Here is a 21,813-nt window from a genome sequence, read left to right on the forward strand (position 1 = left end):
AAAAAAAACCACCGACCGACCCTCAAAACAGACAGCATTCTCTCTGTGTTTACACTTTGGGAAAGACATAAAATCATAAAAGGTCTAATTGTGGTATTGTCCTTGTACTATATTTAATTTTATGATTTAGCTTCTATGCATGATAAAATTCTTCTATTAATCTTTTCACTAGTATATAAATTGTGGAATAGTACTTTACTCTTATATATTTTTAATCTTATATTTTTTAACTTTTGAAATTAGAGTTTATATTAGTTAAATTAAATTTTACAATGAGTTTTTTATGTTATTTGTATATTAAATATTTAGTTCATATTATTTAATTTGAAAATTTTAAATTCTTATAATTTAATCAAAAATTTTATTTTGTTTAAATCGTTATTAAAATTTTAAAATTCTAAAAAGAAAGAAACGAAAAGCAACTAAATTATAATATAGTAGTATTAATCCTGCTCTTTAATCCATATTAATATCCTTAAAATTGATGTGAAAATATTAATTAGTGTTTAGTTAAACGATAAAATATATTATATCTTTAAAAATAATTTAAACTTGACTATTGGAAATAATTTTATCATTTTAAAAGTAGAATAGCTCAACCTCATTCTTTAAATAAAAATACAATATACTAGTAAATAAGGAAGTAAGCCAGGCTAACGCATAAGGACTAAGTCCCAAGTTAACTAATATCACATGGACTAAAAAATAAATTCTACCAAAATTCTAAAATACCAAAAGTGAACCTCGAAATACCATTAGAAAAAAAACCGTTGGCGCCCTACATATTTAGCGGCTGTCTCAAGCTGAATATCTTCTACCCTAATAAATAATGGAGATCGGAAATAGTATTGATGAAGCAGCTGCAAAAAGAAAATGGGAAAGAATCTGCATCACCATCAACATCAAAGCAAGAGCAACAGTTGCAGAAAACTTGCGTTCATAGTGTTTCTTGCCTGTCTTTTGGGACTGGCTTGCATTCTGAATCTCTTCTGGGCATCTTCTTCTTACTTTTCCTCTTCATATCTCAGCTTTGCATCCAATTGGGTGTCTCAAAAACCTCGTATCTTTGTTGCTCAACAACAACAAGACAAGGTTTTCCCTTTTGTCTCACCGTCTTTTTTGTTACATCCAATCGTCTTGTATTGATTTGGTTTAATTTTCGTTTGCGCGTTGCAGATAGGAAACAGGAAGGGGCATGGTTCCGAGAGATTATTATCAGCTACATTTGCGGACTTACCAGCACCGGATTTGCCATGGGAACAAATGCCATCAGCACCGGTGGCACGTCTCGATGGATCGGCAATACAAATTAAGAATCTTTTCTATGTTCTTTCAGGCTATGGCACCCTTGATTATGTAAGAGTATCAATCTCTGAACCCTTGATAATTTCAAGTCTGGGTCATTTGTTATTGCCTCGATCGGGTCTTGTAGGTGCACTCTCATGTCGATGTGTTTAACTTCACTGATAATACATGGTGTGTGAGGTTCGATTCGCCGAAAGACATGGCCAATTCACATCTAGGAGTGGCAACTGATGGGAGATACATATATGTGGTCTCAGGTCAATATGGTCCCCAATGTCGCAGCCCAACTGCTCGTACTTATGTTCTCGATACTCAGACGAAAGAATGGCGCAGTATGCCTCCTTTACCGGCCCCCAGGCATGTGTATCCGATCCGTGGTTACATTATATCAAACTGAACCTCATTCAATGAGCCAATATTCTGAAACTGAAATCTTTTTCAGGTATGCTCCAGCAACTCAGTTATGGAGAGGCAGACTCCATGTGATGGGGGGCAGCAAAGAAAACCGCCACACGCCGGGATTGGAGCATTGGAGTATAGCAGTAAAAGATGGCAAGGCATTGGAGAAAGAGTGGCGGACCGATATCCCGATTCCTCGTGGAGGACCGCATAGGTTTCTTTACTGCTCTTTTCCGAGATGTTAATACCTTCAGGATTCTGTTTTAGCTCTGAATGATTGACTGATTATTCAGCAACTGATCGTTTTAACAGGGCTTGCATTGTGGTAAATGACCGATTGTTCGTAATCGGCGGTCAAGAGGGAGATTTTATGGCAAAACCTGGTTCACCTATCTTCAAATGTTCTCGCAGGCATGAGGTATGTCATAGCTGGTTGATGGATAAGGTCATTGCAAGATGATCATTATTCAGACATATTGGATTCGCTGGTTTCTTATAAACTTAAATGCTTCATCAATGTTTTAGGTTGTGTATGATGATGTGTACATGCTAGATGCCGAAATGAAGAAATGGGAAGTGTTACCTCCATTGCCGAAACCGAACTCTCATATCGAATGTTCTTGGGTAGTCATCAACAATTCGATCATAATTGCAGGTGGTACAACAGAGAAACATCCAGTGACCAAAAGGATGATCCTGGTTGGGGAGGTTTTCCAGTTCCACTTAGATTCAATGGTGTGTGCTTTGTCTGAACATAACATTCCTAGTACTTTTTCTTTGTTTTTTAAGGCAATGAAACAGATTATAGATTTGGTAATTGCAGACTTGGTCGGTGATCGGAAAGCTTCCTTACCGTGTCAAGACAACCCTTGCTGGTTTCTGGGATGGATATTTGTATTTTACGTCCGGACAACGAGACAGAGGACCGGAGAATCCGCAGCCGAAGAAGGTCATCGGAGAGATGTGGAGAACCAAATTGAATATATGAATCTTAACCATGTTTTTACATTATTATTATTATTATTATTATAGCACTTCTCCTTTCATGGAATACAAAACTTACATACACTCTTGTAGCTCCCACAGCTTTGGTTTATGGTGGCAGTAATGCAAATAGTGGGGCTAAATTTGGAAATGACATGATGGTTAGAATGGGTTATATTTATTTTTGTAATTATATAATTATATATACACAGATATCATTGATAAATATTTGAATGCAATAAAAGAGAAATGAGATTCATGATTTGTGGATCTTAAGTCCATTTAGTTGAGGAATTCATGGTTCAACTTAATTTTCTAAGTTCCATATACTCTTACAAAGTTATAAAAAGATTTATAGTGTACATCCTTTCTTATCTCTATAACAAATAATGTACATGTATAAGATTGAGAAGGACTTGATGAATTTATTAAAATTAAATGTTGAATTTTACACTCGTAATGAATTCATAAATCAATATTTAGGTGGTCCTAGTGAAATGTACTTGATGGATTCATTAATTTGAAATATTGAGTTTTACGCTTTAAAAAGTTCATAAATTAGGATTTGGGTGGTCGTTGTGAGAAGAATATGATGAATTCAATGAGTTGATGAGATGAACTATTAAATGTTTTTAATGAATTCATATTCTAAACTTTGGGTGTTCCTTATAAGATGAATTTGATGAATTCACCGAATCTTAGAAATAGAGAGGTCGGGTTTACTAGATGCTCTTAATGGTTTCATAGTCATTATTTTTGGGTGATATGTATTGAAATAAACTTGATGAAATCAACTACGAAAATGTGAAAAATTACCCACCGTCTATGAAAGATTTGGGTTGTCTTTCTAAAGCATTTACTAGCATTCTTAAGTATATTGACTAATTTTTTTTATCTATCGTGAAACTTACTTGGCAAATAAATTAGTCGTGCATTGTGAGTTTACTCTTATTTTAATAAGTTTTAGATTTGTTCATTAATACTTTTAAAATTACACTAAATTGGATTAAATTATTTACGGTTAGCGATTGAAGACCTTTCAAAACCGAACCATGCTCATAGACAGACCCAAAAACTTGTGGGCCTGTCAAGTTTCAACTAAACCCGAACTAACATTTACACTTGGATAGCTACTTTCTTCCTTCTCTCTGTTCTATCAAATCAGATCAGATCTTCAAATTTATCATTCAAAGCTTTCAATCTTCATCTCAATGTTCCACTGAGAAACCCTAACAAAATTGTTGTGAATGGATATTCTTTTTGCTCAGATCCAAGCGGACCTCCGCTCAAACGACGCTCTCCGCCAATCCGGCGCTCTTCTCTCCGCCCTCCAACAATCAGCTGCCGGTCGCGACATTTCCGTAATAGCCAAATCCGCGGTAGAAGAAATCGTCGCCGCCCCAGCCTCGGCCGTCTGCAAAAAGCTCGCCTTCGACCTTATTCGATCCACTCGTTTAACCGCCGACCTTTGGGATTCCGTCTCTACCGGAATCCGTAACGACTTTCACTTCCCCGATCCTGATGTCGTTGCTGCTGCAATCTCCATCCTCGCCGCAATTCCATCTTATTCCCTCGCTAAACTTATCACAGATTCCAACGCAGAAATATATGCTTGTTTCGATTCTCCTTCGGATAATCTTCGGTTTTCCATTACTGAGACTCTAGGATGTGTCCTCGCTAGAGACGACCTCGTAACGCTATGTGAAAACAACGTTAATCTCCTCGACAAGGTTTCAGCTTGGTGGGCTCGGATTGGGCAAAATATGTTGGACAAATCCGACACGGTTTCGAAGGTAGCATTTGAATCCGTTGGAAGATTGTTTCAGGAATTGGATTCAAAAAGGATGAGCAGATTAGCTGGTGATAAGCTTGTAGATAGTGAAAATTCTTTGGCTATAAGGTCTAATTGGGTTTCTTCAATGGTTGACTTCGTTTGGAAAAAACGTAGCACTTTAATGGCAAGGTCTTTGATTTTGCCAGTTGAGAGTTTCCGAGCTACTGTTTTTCCGTTAGTGTATGCAGTTAAGGCAGTGGCTTCGGGTGGATTAGAAGTTATAAGGAAGATTTCAAAGGGTTCAAAAGTGAATGGGACTGTGGTGGATTCCAATGCTGAGAAATTAGTTGGGGTTTCAGATTTGGTCACCCATTTGGCTCCCTTTTTGGCATCTTCGCTGGAACCTGCATTGATCTTTGACGTTGGGATTAATATGTTGTATTTGGCAGATGTGCCTGGTGGGAAACCGGAGTGGGCTTCACAGTCAATAATTGCGATTTTGACACTTTGGGATAGACAAGAGTTTGCTTCTGCTAGAGAAAGTATTGTTCGAGCTGTTGTTACAAATCTTCATTTGCTTGATCTTCATATGCAGGTACCTATGCTATTATCTTTTTTATTTTTACTTTTTGCATACATTAAATATATTGATTTCTGAGTGTGCATGAGATAGATTGAATCAGTGGTATGGAGAGTTTGGGAAATTTTATTGGTGTGAGTGTTTCCAGGTTAGCTGTGACATAGGTATAGAATAATGAGATATCATGTTAGAGTTCATTCTTAGAAGTTTCTTTATTGCTTTTTTTTTTGGAAGTCAGTCCTGATATTGTCTTTTCAGAAGTGACTTGTGATTTCTGTGTCATATAAGATATGTGTAAGAGCTTCAATTGCTTAGAGTCTTAGGCTTGTATTGTTTGAACTTGATGTAGAAAATGACCTAATCTGCTAAACTTTCACTTGAAGGTATCATTGTTCAAGAGGCTACTTCTTATGGTAAGAAACCTGCGAGCAGAATCGGACCGTATGCATGCTTTAACATGTATTTGTCGTACAGCTTTATGCGTTGATCTATTTGCAAAGGAAAGTGTCCGGAGAGGTCAGAAACCTCTTGCCGGAACTGATATAGCTTCCCTTTTCGAGGATCCTAGCGTAAAAGATGATCTTCATAATGTTGCAAGTAAAAGCTTGTTCAGAGAGGAGTTTGTAGCAACTCTTGTTGAAAGTTGCTTCCAGTTGTCATTACCTTTGCCTGAACAAAAGAACTCAGGTATGGAGAGTAGAGTGATCGGAGCCTTGGCATATGGAACAGGTTATGGTGCATTAAACTGGACAGAGACAGCTCTTGAAGTGGTGGAAGTTTGCAGACCATGTGTCAAATGGGATTGTGATGGAAGGACTTATGCAGTTGATTGCTACTTGAAGCTTCTTGTTAGGCTCTGCCACATTTATGATACTCGGGGAGGTGTGAAAAGAGTCAAAGATGGGGCTTCCCAGGATCAGATATTAAATGAGACAAGATTGCAGAACTTGCAGCGTGATCTTGTAAGGGATCTACGTGAGGTATGTGAGATTTTATAGAGAACTTAAGTGCTACACCATATATCTTACAATATATGTTCTGCTCTGCAAATAGCTTTTGTTTTGTGATAGGATTTTACTATTTTGATGGTGAATTGATAAGTAAATATTTATTCTAATTTCCAAGGGTATTTAGGCTTTATTTTGGCCTGATTGTTGCTAGTGTTGTTAAGTTATGTAAACCTCTGGGTTGTTGGTGTTGTTTCATCATGGTGTTCATTTGCTAGGTAAATACCTCAAGAATATGTGCACGTCTTCTTTGGGCTATTTCAGAACACATAAACCTGGAAGGGCTGGATCCACTCCTTGCTGATGATCCTGAGGATCCTCTAAACATCATTGTGTCGAATATTCGCAAGGTCCTCTTCAACGTAGATTCATCCACAGATTCCACAAATAGGCCTCAAGATGTTCAGGCTGCTCTTCTATGTGCTCAGCGGTTGGGATCTCGTCATCTTAGGGCTGGGCAGTTACTAACAAAGGAGCTTGAAGAGTTCAGAACCAATGCGCTGGCTGATTCTGTCAACAGGCATCAGTGCCGTATGATTTTGCAGAGAATTAAACATATCTCTAACCACCCTGAAAGCAGGTGAGATTTATGTTTGTGTATATTCTGAAGTTCTAGATTTTAAAACAACTGATCACCCATTGGATGTTTCTTTAGTGTAAAGTGCTTTAAAGTTCCCTTTGACATGATTTTTTTTTTATAAATATTTTGGGCTGAATTTGGGATGGACTGCATTTTTGGTGAAGGGCTTCATGTTTGTTATTAACCATAGTGGGCTATAGAAAGCTTCTTCCCTTGTTAAAAAGTGCTATTTCCATTTTTATTGCTATAATAATCTTGTTAAACTAGTTCAACTGGAGTAGATTCTTCCTTGTATGTTTCCCAGGTCTTAACATGAAATGCAAAAATAGACCCATTAGTATTTTTGGCATTCTTATTAACTGCTATGAGATATGGAATGTTTTTTTTTTCAGGTGGGTAGGGGCTAGTGAAGCCAAAGGAGATTACCCATTTAGCCACCATAAACTGACTGTTCAGTTTTATGATGCATCAGCTGCCCAAGACAGAAAACTGGAAGGGTTGGTTCATAAGGCTATTTTGGAGCTTTGGAGACCTGATCCCAGTGAACTTACACTTTTGCTGACAAAGGGAATTGACTCCACATCACTCAAGGTTCCTCCAACTGCTCGCACTTTGACTGGTAGCAGTGATCCCTGCTACATTGAGGCCTATCATCTGGCAGATGCAGGAGATGGAAGGATCACTCTACATCTGAAGGTTAGACTAGTTTATTATTTTTAACTTCTTTGCCTCTTAAACCCTTTTTTCTTTTAGTTTCTATATGATCCAACTTCTAAGGTAACGCGTCTGTTGGTGGTCCTGAAGCATATGTTGAATCGAGCTAACTTAATTTATTGAAACTTGATAAATGAATTTTGAAACTTACTAAATATAGTTTCATAAATGTTCGACTTTATGGAGGCCTTGCAGGGTTATCTTGAGTGCTTTCTAAGTGGTAAATTTACCCTTTTCTGTAGTAAAGTTTTAGTAGAAGGTTATGTAGTAATGCTAGAGAGATTAAAGTATTTCATGCTTTTACACCATTCTATTAATGCATCCTTGTCATATTTGAGTTACGAATCAAATTTTTTTCGTGTTTCCATGTATATGGCAAAAAGCAAGGTCCAGTCATGATAATCCGGACATGGTATCCATAATAAATGTTGGCTCTTTTTTTGTGTTGTGGTTCTTACTTGCTATGATAAGTAATGCCTGCTAATGATATTTCCTGGTTGATTGGTGAATTTTGAAACTTGATAAATGAATTTTGAAACTTACTAAATATAGTTTCATAAATGTTCGACTTTATGGAGGCCTTGCAGGGTTATCTTGAGTGCTTTCTAAGTGGTAAATTTACCCTTTTCTGTAGTAAAGTTTTAGTAGAAGGTTATGTAGTAATGCTAGAGAGATTAAAGTATTTCATGCTTTTACACCATTCTATTAATGCATCCTTGTCATATTTGAGTTACGAATCAAATTTTTTTCGTGTTTCCATGTATATGGCAAAAAGCAAGGTCCAGTCATGATAATCCGGACATGGTATCCATAATAAATGTTGGCTCTTTTTTTGTGTTGTGGTTCTTACTTGCTATGATGAGTAATGCCTGTTAATGATATTTCCTGGTTGATTGGTGAATTTTGCAGGTTCTTAATTTGACCGAATTGGAGCTAAATCGTGTTGATGTTAGGGTTGGATTATCTGGTTCTTTGTATTTTATGGATGGGTCTCCTCTAGCAGTACGGCAGTTGCGAAATCTTGTTTCACAGGTTCCTTCTCATCTTTGTAAATAAAAAATTTATTTTCCTTTCAGTTGTCTGGTTCTATGGTTTCAACTACACCATTCTTAAAATTTGTCTCATCTTGCAGGATCCTGTGCTTTGCAGTGTGACGGTAGGTGTTTCTCAATTTGAAAGATGTGGCTTTTGGGTTCAAGTCTTATACTACCCGTTTTTTGGAAGTGGGACTGTGGGAGATTATGATGGCGATTATTCTGAAGAGGATCCACAGATTATGAGGTTAAAGAGAAGCTTAAGGCCAGAACTTGGAGAACCTGTGATTTTGAGGTGTCAGCCTTACAAGATTCCATTGACTGAGCTTCTCTTGCCTCATAAAATTTCTCCTGTTGAGTTTTTCCGTCTATGGCCTAGTTTGCCAGCTATTGTGGAATACACTGGCACATATATCTACGAAGGAAGTGGCTTCAAAGCTACCGCTGCGCAGCAATATGGGTCATCTCCTTTCTTGAGTGGACTGAAATTGTTGTATTCCAAGCCTTTTCACAGAGTTTGTTCCCACATTATTCGCACTGTGGCTGGATTTCAGGTAGGATTTATTTTCTGGATATCTTTAAAACCATATGTTTTATAGATATATTCTAATTGTTGGTCTGAATTTGCAGTTTTTTACCTAATTGTCTAGTGAAATTGATTATTCTGTCAAAACAAATTTAGTCATTAACCCCAACATGTAACAGCTATGTTATGCTGCAAAAACTTGGCATGGAGGCTTCTTGGGCATGATGATTTTTGGAGCCAGTGAAGTGAGCAGAAATGTGGATTTGGGTGATGAAACAACCACTATGATGTGCAAATTTGTGGTCCGAGCTTCGGATGCATCAATCACTAAACAGATTGAATCGGATCCACAAGGTTGGTTGGATGATCTAACTGACGGGGGTGTTGAATACATGCCTGAAGATGAAGTGAAGGTGGCTGCCGCTGAGAGGCTTCGAATTTCAATGGAACGTATAGCCTTGTTAAAGGCTGCACAGCCAAAGAAAACTCCGGAAACTGATGATAAATCTGAGGATGAGAGCGAAGATGAAGATAAAGAGAAGAAAAAGAAGAAAGAAGGTGAGGAAGACGGTAAACCGAAAGGACCTTCAACGCTGTCGAAGCTAACAGCAGAAGAAGCTGAGCACCGGGCTCTTCAAGCTGCTGTGCTGCAGGAATGGCACATGTTGTGTAAAGATCGAAACATGAAGATCGGTTAGCTTCCGTTATATTCCATGAAACAAAGAGCCATAATGTTTGTTACCGTATCATGATTTTGATTTCCATTAGTGAGTTGTCGAAAATTGGTTTGAGTGCCTTTGTTCATCTTCTACCGGCTTTATTCGTTATTCATGATCAGAGATCAATTGTTCAACGCTAGACCTTAGATTCCATTTGGCTTGCTTTGTTTTGTATTAATCTGTTTGTATTCAACACATTGTGTATATCAACATGTAGGGGTGAATATTTGATGTCTCAAATATATCTACTCGAGTTTACAAATATTAGTTTATCATTTAAAATTTATATGAAAATTTTGAGTGTTGATTCAATTGAATATATTTTAGTTTTTGTTCAAATTTAAATATATTTATTTATAATATTAATTGAATTTTAATTTAAATTAGCTCTCTTTAGTTTTCTTTAAGGGTAAATTATACAAATAGTCATTAATGTTTAAGTAACTTCTTGTTTTTCCCATTGAAGTTTTAAAAGTAATAAATTGGTCACTTACATTATCAATTTGTAACAAATTGGTCTCCGTTAAATTGATGACGTGACAACATTAACAAAAAAAAGTTAATATTTAGTTTTACTCTTACGCTACTATTAAAACATCAAATAAGTCCTTAAACAATGATTTTATATCAAATTTATCCCAAACTTTCTATTCTTGAAAATAGCATGACAATGCCGTCCTTGGAGGAGTTGTTCCCGTCGACACCGGGGAAGTTTAAGAGTCAACAGAGGGCACAATATGAACCGTCAATTCCATTGTTGTTTCGCTTGGACCAGCACCAATGTTAACATTGTGTTGCCCCCTGAAATAAGCTTGTCGCTCATGAGTCATGATGGCCCAACTCCAACAAACATTTCCATAAAATCTGACGCAGACAGAGAGAGGAAAGGCACAACAGATTCACCAACAGTTGCTTTTGCAACAAGTGTCTTCCTAGGAGAACCAACCAGAAGAGCACCTTTAACTCCTAATTCCTCATATTTCTTTGGCTTCTTTAAGAAGTTCAGTAATTCCATAATTTATTGCTTTGCCTCATCTCAACCAGCAACATCTTTAAAAAAAACCTGAGATAGCAAGTAAACCATTGCAGGAATTATCACAACCTTGACTGTTTAACACCTTTTGTATATGAGCATGACAACAGCAACATATAATTCCAAAGAATAACACAATTCATTTACCACTCAGGCCGCTTGGCTTATACTCCTTGTATTGACTTGTCTTTGTTCGGGAAGGGTCACCATTTGTTGGAGTTTCTATAACATCTTTAGTTGAATTGCATTGCGTGGTGAGCTCCTCACATACACTTTTGCAACTAATTTATTTGAAACAACAATTTTTGAAACTAACATGAAGAGCCAACTTAAAGGAAAGAACTGAAGAGAGAGAACGGGAAACTAGAACAGTTGCAAGGGAGAGGAAGAAAACAAAACAAAACTTCTCCGGCGTCGACGGGAACAGTTCCTCCTCCAAGGAGGATATTGTCGTACTATTTTCAAATTAGAAAGTTTCTGTCTTTGGGGTAAACAGCTAAGTAATGATTTCATTAAAAATGGATAAAGTTAGTGATTAAAATATAACTTTTCAAACTCCAATGGTTAAAAAAAGAAATTAACCCAAATTTTAAACATACTTGATATAAAAAGAGAAAATAACCCCAGTAACCAAAAATGCCTTATAATATACGATTTTAACCAACTTTTTTTGGGTTTGCCAAAATGACCAACTAAATCGCAATGCGATCGATAATTCGCAACGCGATCTCCGGTATCGCAAATCAGTTTCCAGATTCGCAACGCGATTCTGACTATCGCATTGCGATTTTCCAAATTCGCGTTGCGATTTTCCTAATTCACAATGCGAATACGTAAATCGCAAAGAATTTGGAAAATCGCAATGCGAATACGTAAATCGCAATGCGAATACGTAAATCGCAATGTGAATACGTAAATCGCAATGCGAATACGTAAATCGCAATGCGAATATGTAAATCGCAACGCGAATCTGACTATCGCAATGTGATTTACATAGCGCCATTCGTATCCAACGCGTATTTTTTTTCAAATTCCAAACACGAATATATTAATATATCGGAACACTGAACCGTCTACAGTATATCCCGTAATCATAACTCATAACCTAAAACCCTAAATCACAACTCAGTTTCATCTCCATCTCTCACTCTCTAAGGCGACATCCGTCCCCATCTCCGACGAAATCAATCCCCATCTCCGACGATATCAGTCTCCATCTCCGGCGAAATCATTCACGGTCAAAAATGGAAAATCAACCAAATCAACCACCGAGGGTTAGTTTTTTTAATTATTTTTATTTTGAAATTTTTGTATTATTATTAGGTTTTTCATATTGAAATTGATGATAAGTTTACTGGTCTTTTCAATAATAGATTAACCATTTCACTTAGATTGCTTATTATATTCATTCGTTTGCTGCCAATACTGCTAAACTGTTTAGTCTTTAACCCTGTGAAGTTAGTATTTGTCTTTGTTTTGTCTTTTGGTTGAAGTAATGCAATCCATTCAAGTTTCTTTCAATTTTAGTATTTGAAACCGAGAATGATTATCGCAATGCGATTTTGTCGTTGCGATTTTCATTTCGCTTTGCGATAGTCAAATTCGTGTTGCGATAGTCATTTTTGTGTTGCGATTTTCATTTTCGTGTTGCGATTTTAAGTTTCAGAAACTATTCTTCTTCTGCAAATTGAAACTTGAATGAATTGCATTACTTCAACCAAAAAACAAAGACAAATACTAAATTCACAGTGTTGCAAATTTAAGTTTGAAGAATAAACTATTACTCTTTATGTTTATTGTTCTTGTTATATCTTCACAGTGTAGTTTTTGGTATATCTAACTTGGTATGTTTATTGTTTTTGCAGAACTTTAATTCGGCTCAATTGACCTTAAGAAATAAAGTAAGCCTGGCCAAAACAATTGCGTCGAAGCTTTCATCTGCACAAAGAAAAATATTTAAGGATATTTGCTTCGGGCCATGGCTGAAAGTACAACATCCGGGTGGAGATGCTATGTTGACCCATCTGTTTCTTCAAACCATGACTAGCGATCTACCAGAGACTATACAACGTCGTGATGAAGAGATATGGTTTGATTTTCCACCGGCGTATACGTGTTTTGGGAGGGAGGAGTTTTGCTTAATCACCGGTCTACGCTTCGGACACGATGATATAGATCGGTACACTAGACATATTACCCGCCTATCATGGTTTTCCCGGGTTTTTCTTGAGCTGTCGAATTTACACGTGGAAGACTTGACGAGATTATTGAATAAGAAAGATGATTTTACTCGGATGGATGACGTCGATGTTGTCCGAGTATACCTTCTAATACTTTTGCAAGTCGGCTTTTTAGGTAGAGAGGCCCGACAACCTATTCCTAATGATCTAATTAAATTGGTAGAGGACCTAAATACATGGAAACTGTTTCCGTGGGGTTTGTATCTATGGAGAGCTACATGGAATAAGTTGTCGTCTGCCTTTGATGATCGAAAAAGTTTGCGTGGCGATGGTTCCAAATACACTTTGTCAGGCTTTATTTGGGCCTTTAAGGTAATAATTTTTATATAATGTTTCCAAAATTATAATTAATTCTTTAACAATTACTAATGTTTGTTATTATATTGTTTGTATATTTGATATTTGAGGCCTTTCCCGCCATGCAGACATATGCATTAAAAACTTCTAATGATATTCCTAGGGCTATTTCCTGGAAGAGGAAACGGTCCTTGCAGCAATGGGAAGATTTACTACCGTATACTACAATAAATAATGTAAGTTAACACAAATACTACCATATGTTTATAAACAAGTTATTACTAGTACACGTTTAACTTTGTGAGCTTTTATATTGTTAGGAGGCCAACACTCCATTACAGAGGCTGACACCCACGGAGTTGAGCTTGCCACTGATTGGTGGCAAGCTAGTAAGCTTTTTTTTTATGGCACGGATGATGAGCAGCCACCACTTCGAGAGTCATCACCTCACCCAGAGCCATCACCTGATCGACCCGAATATACACCTCCACAACGAGAGTCATCACCTATTCTGTCACATCATCGAGCCTCTTCTCCACCATCACCTCATGATAGGCGACCGAAAAAGATGCCACGATGTTTATCTCCCTGTTCTCCACCTCCACGGGATGAGTTAGGGGAGTTACGTAATGAGGTCAATGCCTTGCGTGAGGAGGTCGGTACTTTACGCGATGACAATGGTACATGGCGTGTTGAGGTGTCTACTTTACGTGGTGAGGTAGCAGCTCTACGTGAGATTGTAGCATCGTTGTAGAACGAGGTTCATACTCTACGCAACGAGGTAAGTTTAATATTTTTTTATATTTAACTTGATGATAAATTTACTCGTAATTTCACTTAGATTTCTTAGTAAATTCATTCGGTTGCTGCCAATACTGTTTAACTGTTTATTCTTTAACCCTGTGAAGTTAGTATTTGTTTTTTGTAGTCTTTTGGTTGAAGTAATGCAATCCATTCAAGTTTCAATTTGCAGAAGAAGAATAGTTTACTATCGCAATGCGAAAATGACTATCGCAACGCGAAAATGACTATCGCAACGAGAGAATCGCAATGCGAAATGAAAACCGCAACAACAAAATCGCAACGCAAAAATGACTATCGCAATGAAAAATGACTATCGCAATGCGAAAATGACTATCGCAATGTGAATTTGACTATCATAATGAAAGAATCGCAATGCGAAATGAAAATCGCATTGCGATTCTCTCGTTGCGATAGTCAAATTCGCATTGCGATAGTCATTTTCGCGTTGCGATAGTCATTTTCGTATTGCGATTTTAAGTTTCAGATTCTATTCTTCTTCTACAAATTGAAACTTGAATGAATTGTATTACTTCAACCAAAAGACAAATACTAACTTCACAGTGTTGAAATTTAAGTTTCAATAATAAACTACTACTCTTTATGTTGTCATTAAACCTGCACTAAACCTATATGTTGTCCTTTTAAATGTTTATATAAGTGCTTACTTCTGGAATGTTATCTGATGCATTTTGTGAACAATGATATAATAATGACTTGGGTGAATACCGTGCAAGTTTGAAATATATTTTGTCTTTGTTTTCACTGTTTAATATCATGTCTGTTTATTTACTGATTTATGTATTAATTTATTTTTAGCGGCCCGCTAAGGTGGATGCTCTACGTCGGGTTTTTCTTGCAAGAAGGAGTTCACGCATCAGACGGCGTGCACGTGCCATTACGTCTCCGTTCACCTCAATAGTGCAAAGAATCCGTAAGAAAAAGCCCGAATCACCTGTCATCGTTCAAGAGGCCTCCCCTATCGTTCAAGAGGCCCCTATCATCCCTCAAGAGTCCCCTCCCACCGTTCAAGAGGCCACTGTCATCGTTGAAGAGGTCCCTCCCAACATTCTAGAGCCCGATTTATATGACGTAATATATCGAATTATTGAGAAGCCCCCTTACGTGCCGGACATGATGGATGACTGTTGGCTTTCGTATAAGTTACCGACCAGTACCATTCCAGCAGATGAAGTGGAGAGGAAACAACTACCAGAAACAATTCTGGATAATACCCTTTGGGCTAAGACCGCAGTTGATTTTTATCTACATGAGCGGAGCCAAGGGTGTTACGCTGACATATACAAACTCAACGATGATATGCATTTGTTGATTGAACGGTCTTGGTGGGGTGTATTATTAGAAGTTGAAGACAACGGCTATTTCGATGGGGGGTAAGTCTTATATTTCTTCTTATATTTCAGTTTGATTAATTTTTTTTAAAATTTATGTAATTCACTAATATATGTCTTTTTTAAACAACATATTGATGCATGGGTGACACGTCTTCTAATTGTAAGGAAATTGAAGAAAAATATTAAAAAAACGTGATATACAATTATGCCGACGTCTTTTCACGTAGTTTACTTAAAGAATCAACGACATGAATCATAGGTGTTGGCTAATGGACAAGCTAAACTTTATCCTGCATGGTGGGAGGTAAATTAGGTTAGTATATTTGTTTAAATATTTTAAAGATGTTCATAAATAAGTGTGCAATTTGAATTATTACATTTCGATGCAGGTGTTTATCCCTATTTTAGAACGTACTCATTGGCTTCTCGTCGAGCTTCAACTCTCATCCGTAAAGACAATAGTATATGACAGCATGATAAATTACATATCATTGTCTGATTTGAGAGATATTATTAAGGGATGGAGCTCTCATTTGGCTAAATTCTTGGATGCAATTAATTATTGGACTAATTCTGGAAACAATAAGCCAAAGAAGTTCAATGTTACAGTTATCAGAGACGAGACCGCGCCACAACAAACGAAGGAAGCCAGATGGGATTGTAGTCCTCTCGTATGCATGTGCTTGGAGCGTTTGATGACAGGAAGTACACAGTTTCTACCTCTCACCGATAGAGATAGAGGTGCAGTAGGCTTGTGGTTTCGGCATTTTATGGCTAGAGTGATATATGCGAGACGCTGCCTACCTGCATCCGCGTTATGAAAGTGTCTATAAACAATTTGTAAGTCAAATGCAAGTGTTGTTAAACATATATACTCTTTTTGGTTTGAAAATGTTTGGTTAAGTAGCTAGAATTCAATAATTTGTTGTTTGTAGGTTTTAGATGTGTAGAAAGTGTTTTTGATTCAATGTTTGTTTTCTGCAGGTTAATCCTGAAGTGAGCTGCGTGAAATGGATGTATGGGGTGCAAAAGTTGATTCAATAATAATTGATGAAGAAATAATTCTTATTATTATTTTTTGATTGTTTAATTGATTTGTAAAAGATGATTTGTAAATGTTGATTTGTTTAATTGATGTGTAAATAATTATTATTTGTGCTTGTTTAATTGATTGAAATGTAGTAGTTGATTTGTTGATTTCAATCTGCATTATGTTGAATGCAAAACAGACTATCGCAACGCGGAAATGACTATCGCAACGAGAGAATCGCAATGCGAAATGAAAATCGCAACGAGAGAATAGCAATGCGAAAATGAAAATCGCAACGCGAAACTAAATTCATGTTGTGATTTTCATTTTCGCATTGCGATTCACTCGTTGCGATTTTCATTTCGCATTGCGATTCTCTCGTTGCGATAGTCATTTACGCGTTGCGATAGTCATATTCGCGTTGCGATTTCCGCATTGCGATAGTCAAATGAATGTTACATATCATAGCAATGTTCAAACTCAAGTTACTAATACATGTCTAACTGAAAATGTTAAAAGTTCACACATAATATATACATAATACAACGTTTACATTTAAAAATCACCTAAGTTAACAGTCCCAAAAGGTGAAGCCAGTTGTGATTGGGATTTTGATGAGGATCCATATTTTGGTAGAGAAAAAGATGACTGTGATGGCACTGGTGATCCACATGTCAACCTTGTATGACCACTTTCCTTGCACCGACTACATGTCGATCTCTTCTTCTCTTCACCCTTAGACGGTATACGATCGTGATTTTTTGGTCGGCCAGGTAGCCTTCTGTCCATGGCTGGTGGCAAAACTGTTTGTAAGTCATATGGTATGTCCCACTCAGAAAGATGTGGAATAGGGTAGACAATCTCGACATAAGTCTGTCGATATACTTCTGTAGTGTAGTAATCCATAGCGTATGCGCTTGAATCATCTTGGTTTAGATGAAGAACAACTTTTATAACATGGCCACACGGATAACCAGATGTTTGCCATTTCATACAACTACACGTCTTTGCATTTAGATTGACAAGCCCATTTAAGTTATTATCCAGTACTTCAAATAAAGTGTTTGAACATGGTTCAACTCTCCATGACGTTAACTTCACAACACGTTTCATTATCTTTTTTTCAGTCCATGGTGTAACACGATGTTCCAATGTTCCTATAAATTTAAATAAATAATACTTAGTAAAATATATGATAAGTTACGAATTTAAAGAAATAATACCTGCATGGTTTCTTTTCTTGTAGTACCACTGTTGAATAGAGGCTCGAAAAAACTCCATTAACATAGTAATGAGTAATTTCCGGGAATGACGACTTAGAGCGTTGATTGATTATGCACTATTAGACGTCATGAAACCATATCTTGCTCCAAGTTGATGTACTCTTGACCATCTTTCAAACCCGACATCTTCTAGTGTTTGAGCACACTGAGGCAAAACACGTCTTAAACAGTTTATATGCTTATTAAAATCCACTTCCCGATAAGCTTTTACAGCCTTCCAGTATGTCCATTTGTGATTTTTTATACCAGCAGACCTTGATTTTAGATTTCTATACAAATGAACACCACAAAGTCCATGAAAAGCATCTGGGAAACACCTTCTAACAGCGTTGTCAATTGAGTTTGCCCTATCGGATATGATTTTCAGATTGCTAATAGGACCTATGCAATCCCTAAGATACCCCATAAACCATGTTTATGAATCAGAGGTTTCAGATTTGCCAACCCCGTAAGCTATTGGCAGTATCCCATTGTTAGCATCCATGGCTACTGCTAATAAGTTTACTCCAAGGTATCGATCTTTTAAATGTGCTCCGTCAACTATAATAACTGGGCGCATGCAAGTAATAAACGAACGAATCTACAAAATCATATACACAAGAAATATAATCATTTAAATGTGAAATGCATGTAACTAACAAAAATGAGTCAACAAAATTATATTGATTTACTAACCGCAGCACCAATGGCGATAAACAGTAACTCAAAGCGTCCATCTCTATCTGTTTTGATATGAGTTACTGACCCAAGATTTTTCAGCTTTAAATTGTGATAATAAGCCGGCAGTTGGGCAAACGATGCTTCTGGCGACCCCCTCAACAATTCCAAGGCATAATATTTGGCTCTCCAAGCTTGAGAATATGAGATACTAATCTTGAACCGAGCATTCATGTCAGCCATAATTTCATGTCCCCGATATACCCTACCATTCAAAAACATTAACTCAGCCAGAAAACCACCCAACACCTTTTTGTTTACCTGTCTATGGTGAGGAAAAACTTGGGTTCTTGAACATGTATGTTTATCAATAAAAGTCCTAACTTGAAACATTTCGTAATCTTTTATCCTCTTTGCAATCATACGCCACGTACAGTTTTTGTCAATCATACACCTTGTTTCGAAACGATCTTTGCTTGATTTGTTAACTTTTAGTTGATAGCCATCTTCCACACATTTCGTATACAAAGCTATCTTCAAGTCTTCCTTTGTATCAAAACAATCATCTTTCTTGATACGAATAATTTTTGTGTAACAATCAACTGCTATCTTTACCAACTCTTCTTCCGGTATCTGAAGTAATTCTGGCATATTCCAGTTATACTCTCGTGGCATTTTCTTCGGACATTTTTCTTTGGGGATTTCTTCTTCTTCTTTTTCTTCTTCAGTGTTATATGAATTACAGAATGGATGTTCAACATGTTCATTCACAATCGTAACTTCCTCCTCATTATCATCAACAACATCTTCCTCGGCAGCGGCTGTTTCATCATCAAAATTCGGGTATTGACCAATATCAAAATCATTACACGTAGGGTCTGTTTCTTCTTCTGAAACATCATCAAAATCCGAGTATTGACCAAGATCAAAGTCCGGGTATTGACCAAGATCAAATTTCGAATACCGACTAGTACTCATAATTTTTTCTGTTGGCTCATCGTCGTCTAACTAGTTAATACGAAAACCGAAATTTGGTGCTGAAAGTTGATTGAGATTTGGATTAGGGAATGGTTGTGGGTTTTGAGATTGTGTTTGGTATTGGAAATGTGGTGAAACAAAATTTGCTTAGTGATGAAATTGTGGTGGAACCATTAAATTTTGAGCACCATAAATTGGGGTTGAAAAACTTAGTTGATTACTACCCGCTACTGACCCAACTTCACTACTTCTAGGTTCAACAACATACAATGTAACATCATCTTGCGAAACAATAATGTAAGCAATGAATCATTTAACATCTTCATTGTCGGTTAACAAATAAACTTTACATTTTCTCTGATAAGATAACCTAAATCTACTTAAGGGCTCTAAATTCAATTTATTTGCAACACGTAACATTAGAGTTTCATAAGTTAACTTTTTTAATGACAGTTTTAGTTGAAGATTCATGGGTAAAGGCATATATTGCAAAACACCATGAACATTCTCCCATGACCCTCCTAAACACAAATCTATCCAAACATTATCAACAATAGATGATTTCATTATTGTAAATTAATTTACTAAACAAACGAGCTGCGAAACTAAAACATGTTGCCGGATGGGGAAGGATGTCGTTGGATATATGAACGGATGTCGCCGGAGAGAGTTATAGATGGAGATGGAATGAGTTGTAATTTAGGGATTTAGGTTATGAGTTGCTGCTGCTGTGTAGTTATATACCCAAAATATTTGTGTTGCGAAACTAAAACCTGTTGCGAATTCAGAAATCGAGTTGCGAATTTGAAATTCAGTATTGCGATAGTCAGAATCTCGTTGCGATAGTCAGAATCTCGTTGCGATTTACAGATTCGCGTTGCGATTTACGTATTCGCGTTGCGATTTACGTATTCACATTGCGAATTAGGAAAATCGCAACGAGAATTTGGAAAATCGCAATGCGATAGTCAGAATCGCGTTGCGAATCTGGAAACTGATTTGCGACACCGGAGACCGCGTTGCGAATTATCGATCGCATTGCGATTTAGTTGGTCATTTTGGCAAATCCAAAAAAAATTGGTTAAAATTGTATATTATAAGGCATTTTTTGTCACTGAGGTTATTTTCTCATATAAAAATAAGTGTTCAAACTATATTGTTTTTCTCAAAGCGATGCTTATATTTTTTCAGGTCAATTCAGGTGTCTATGTTATAAACGTTATCACTTTAGATGTCTCGGCTATAACAACCATTAAAAACTTCATTAAGTGACACATGTCACGTTATGATAAATTTAAAAAATTTATTTAAAATAAAAAACTTAAAATTATGTCTTAATAAAATCCAAAATCTTTGATTTTTTTTAAATCTTCAAACTTTAAAAACTCTAATTTCAACCTTAAACTCATGCCGGCCATCGTCTTTTGTCGTCGACAAACCTCCACCCAATGACCAATATCCCCACGAATAGCTACTATAACAAAAGCCAATCAACGCGACCTCTATGAACCCCAACGCTGCAAATCATGACATCATATGATCTCGACAAACAATCAACGACAAGGATAACGACGTCTGATTAAGGATATGTTAAGGAATATGTCAGCGATAGCGGTGTGACTAGCAAAGAGGTAAGGTTAGGGTTGGGATTTGGGATTTGGGATTTGTAGGGATTTAATTTTTTTTTTTGTAATTTAAGAGAAATTAGGATTTTTTAAATACAATAATATTTTAAATAAATTTTTTAAAATTATTATAACATGACACATGTCACTTAATGAGTTTTTTTAACAACCGTTACATTCGAGGCACCTAAAATGATAACATTTGTAACATTAGGCACATTGATTGACCCAAAAAAAATTAGGCACAACTTTAAAAAAAACAATATAGTTTGGACTATTGTTTTTATATATAAGCCTATTAAATAAGGGTATATTTCATTTAGTATTTTTTTAAGGATTAATACAAAAAGCACTCAAATTATACTATTTTCTCGTTTGGGTGTCTAAATTTTTTCAGCCAATTAGATGTCTAACGTTACAAGTGTTACCATTTTAAATGCCTCAACTATAAAGGACGTTAAAAGGTTCATTAAGTTATACGTGTCACATTCATATATTTTAAAATTTTATTATATATAATCAAAATCCTAATTTCTTTAAAATTATAAAAAACCCAAAACCTCTAAAATCAATCCTAAAAACCTAATTTTAACCCTATCATCTCGCTTCTCGACCACAATCATAGATGCCACTACGCTCTTATCATCTTCTTGTCGGATGTTGTCATTTTTATTGTTGAGATGATAATTGAATTTATCGAATTATATTATTTTTAAAAGAAATTATTTTTAAAAAATTCATAACCTGAATTGATACTTAACAAAAAAAAATTCAACGTTTGTTACAGCCGAGTGTTTATAATATTATACTATTAGATTGACTGAAAAATAATTTAGGTATAATTGGATAATTTTTTTATATTAAACTTTTTTTTTTATTTTCCTGAAAATAA

General features: G+C 36.3%; 2 protein-coding genes across 2 annotated transcripts; both read left to right on the forward strand.

The window, feature by feature from the left end:
* Positions 1 to 823: 823 nt before the first annotated feature.
* Positions 824 to 2,819, forward strand: LOC120140220 (kelch repeat-containing protein At3g27220-like). The gene is made up of 7 exons (XM_039155232.1): positions 824 to 1,092; positions 1,177 to 1,356; positions 1,433 to 1,662; positions 1,748 to 1,918; positions 2,017 to 2,122; positions 2,230 to 2,439; positions 2,528 to 2,819. Exons 1-7 carry the CDS (start codon positions 874 to 876, stop codon positions 2,690 to 2,692), a joined length of 1,281 nt encoding a protein of 426 aa, XP_039011163.1. The 5' UTR covers positions 824 to 873; the 3' UTR covers positions 2,693 to 2,819.
* On the forward strand, positions 1,387 to 9,796 carry LOC120140219 (protein TPLATE-like). The gene is made up of 9 exons (XM_039155231.1): positions 1,387 to 1,399; positions 1,807 to 1,810; positions 3,884 to 5,057; positions 5,426 to 6,022; positions 6,268 to 6,629; positions 7,022 to 7,325; positions 8,253 to 8,375; positions 8,476 to 8,931; positions 9,083 to 9,796. Exons 3-9 carry the CDS (start codon positions 3,936 to 3,938, stop codon positions 9,599 to 9,601), a joined length of 3,483 nt encoding a protein of 1,160 aa, XP_039011162.1. The 5' UTR covers positions 1,387 to 1,399; positions 1,807 to 1,810; positions 3,884 to 3,935; the 3' UTR covers positions 9,602 to 9,796.
* The last annotated feature ends 12,017 nt before the right edge of the window (positions 9,797 to 21,813 follow it).

Source organism: Hibiscus syriacus, unplaced genomic scaffold (genome assembly GCF_006381635.1).
Source record: "Hibiscus syriacus cultivar Baekdansim isolate YM2019G1 unplaced genomic scaffold, ASM638163v2 tig00110783_pilon, whole genome shotgun sequence".
Taxonomy (NCBI): domain Eukaryota; kingdom Viridiplantae; phylum Streptophyta; class Magnoliopsida; order Malvales; family Malvaceae; genus Hibiscus; species Hibiscus syriacus.

What these genes read in the sequence shown, in the direction of transcription:
- LOC120140220 (XM_039155232.1), top strand. Translation starts at nt 874, where the DNA reads ATGGGAAAGAATCTGCATCACCATCAACATCAAAGCAAGAGCAACAGT. An exon ending in GCTATGGCACCCTTGATTAT is followed by an intron (nt 1,357 to 1,432) that starts GTAAGAGTATCA and finishes CGGGTCTTGTAG; the next exon opens with GTGCACTCTCATGTCGATGT. An exon ending in AATGTTCTCGCAGGCATGAG is followed by an intron (nt 2,123 to 2,229) that starts GTATGTCATAGC and finishes TCAATGTTTTAG; the next exon opens with GTTGTGTATGATGATGTGTA.
- LOC120140219 (XM_039155231.1), top strand. Translation starts at nt 3,936, where the DNA reads ATGGATATTCTTTTTGCTCAGATCCAAGCGGACCTCCGCTCAAACGAC. An exon ending in TTGTAAGGGATCTACGTGAG is followed by an intron (nt 6,023 to 6,267) that starts GTATGTGAGATT and finishes TTCATTTGCTAG; the next exon opens with GTAAATACCTCAAGAATATG. An exon ending in TGCGAAATCTTGTTTCACAG is followed by an intron (nt 8,376 to 8,475) that starts GTTCCTTCTCAT and finishes CTCATCTTGCAG; the next exon opens with GATCCTGTGCTTTGCAGTGT.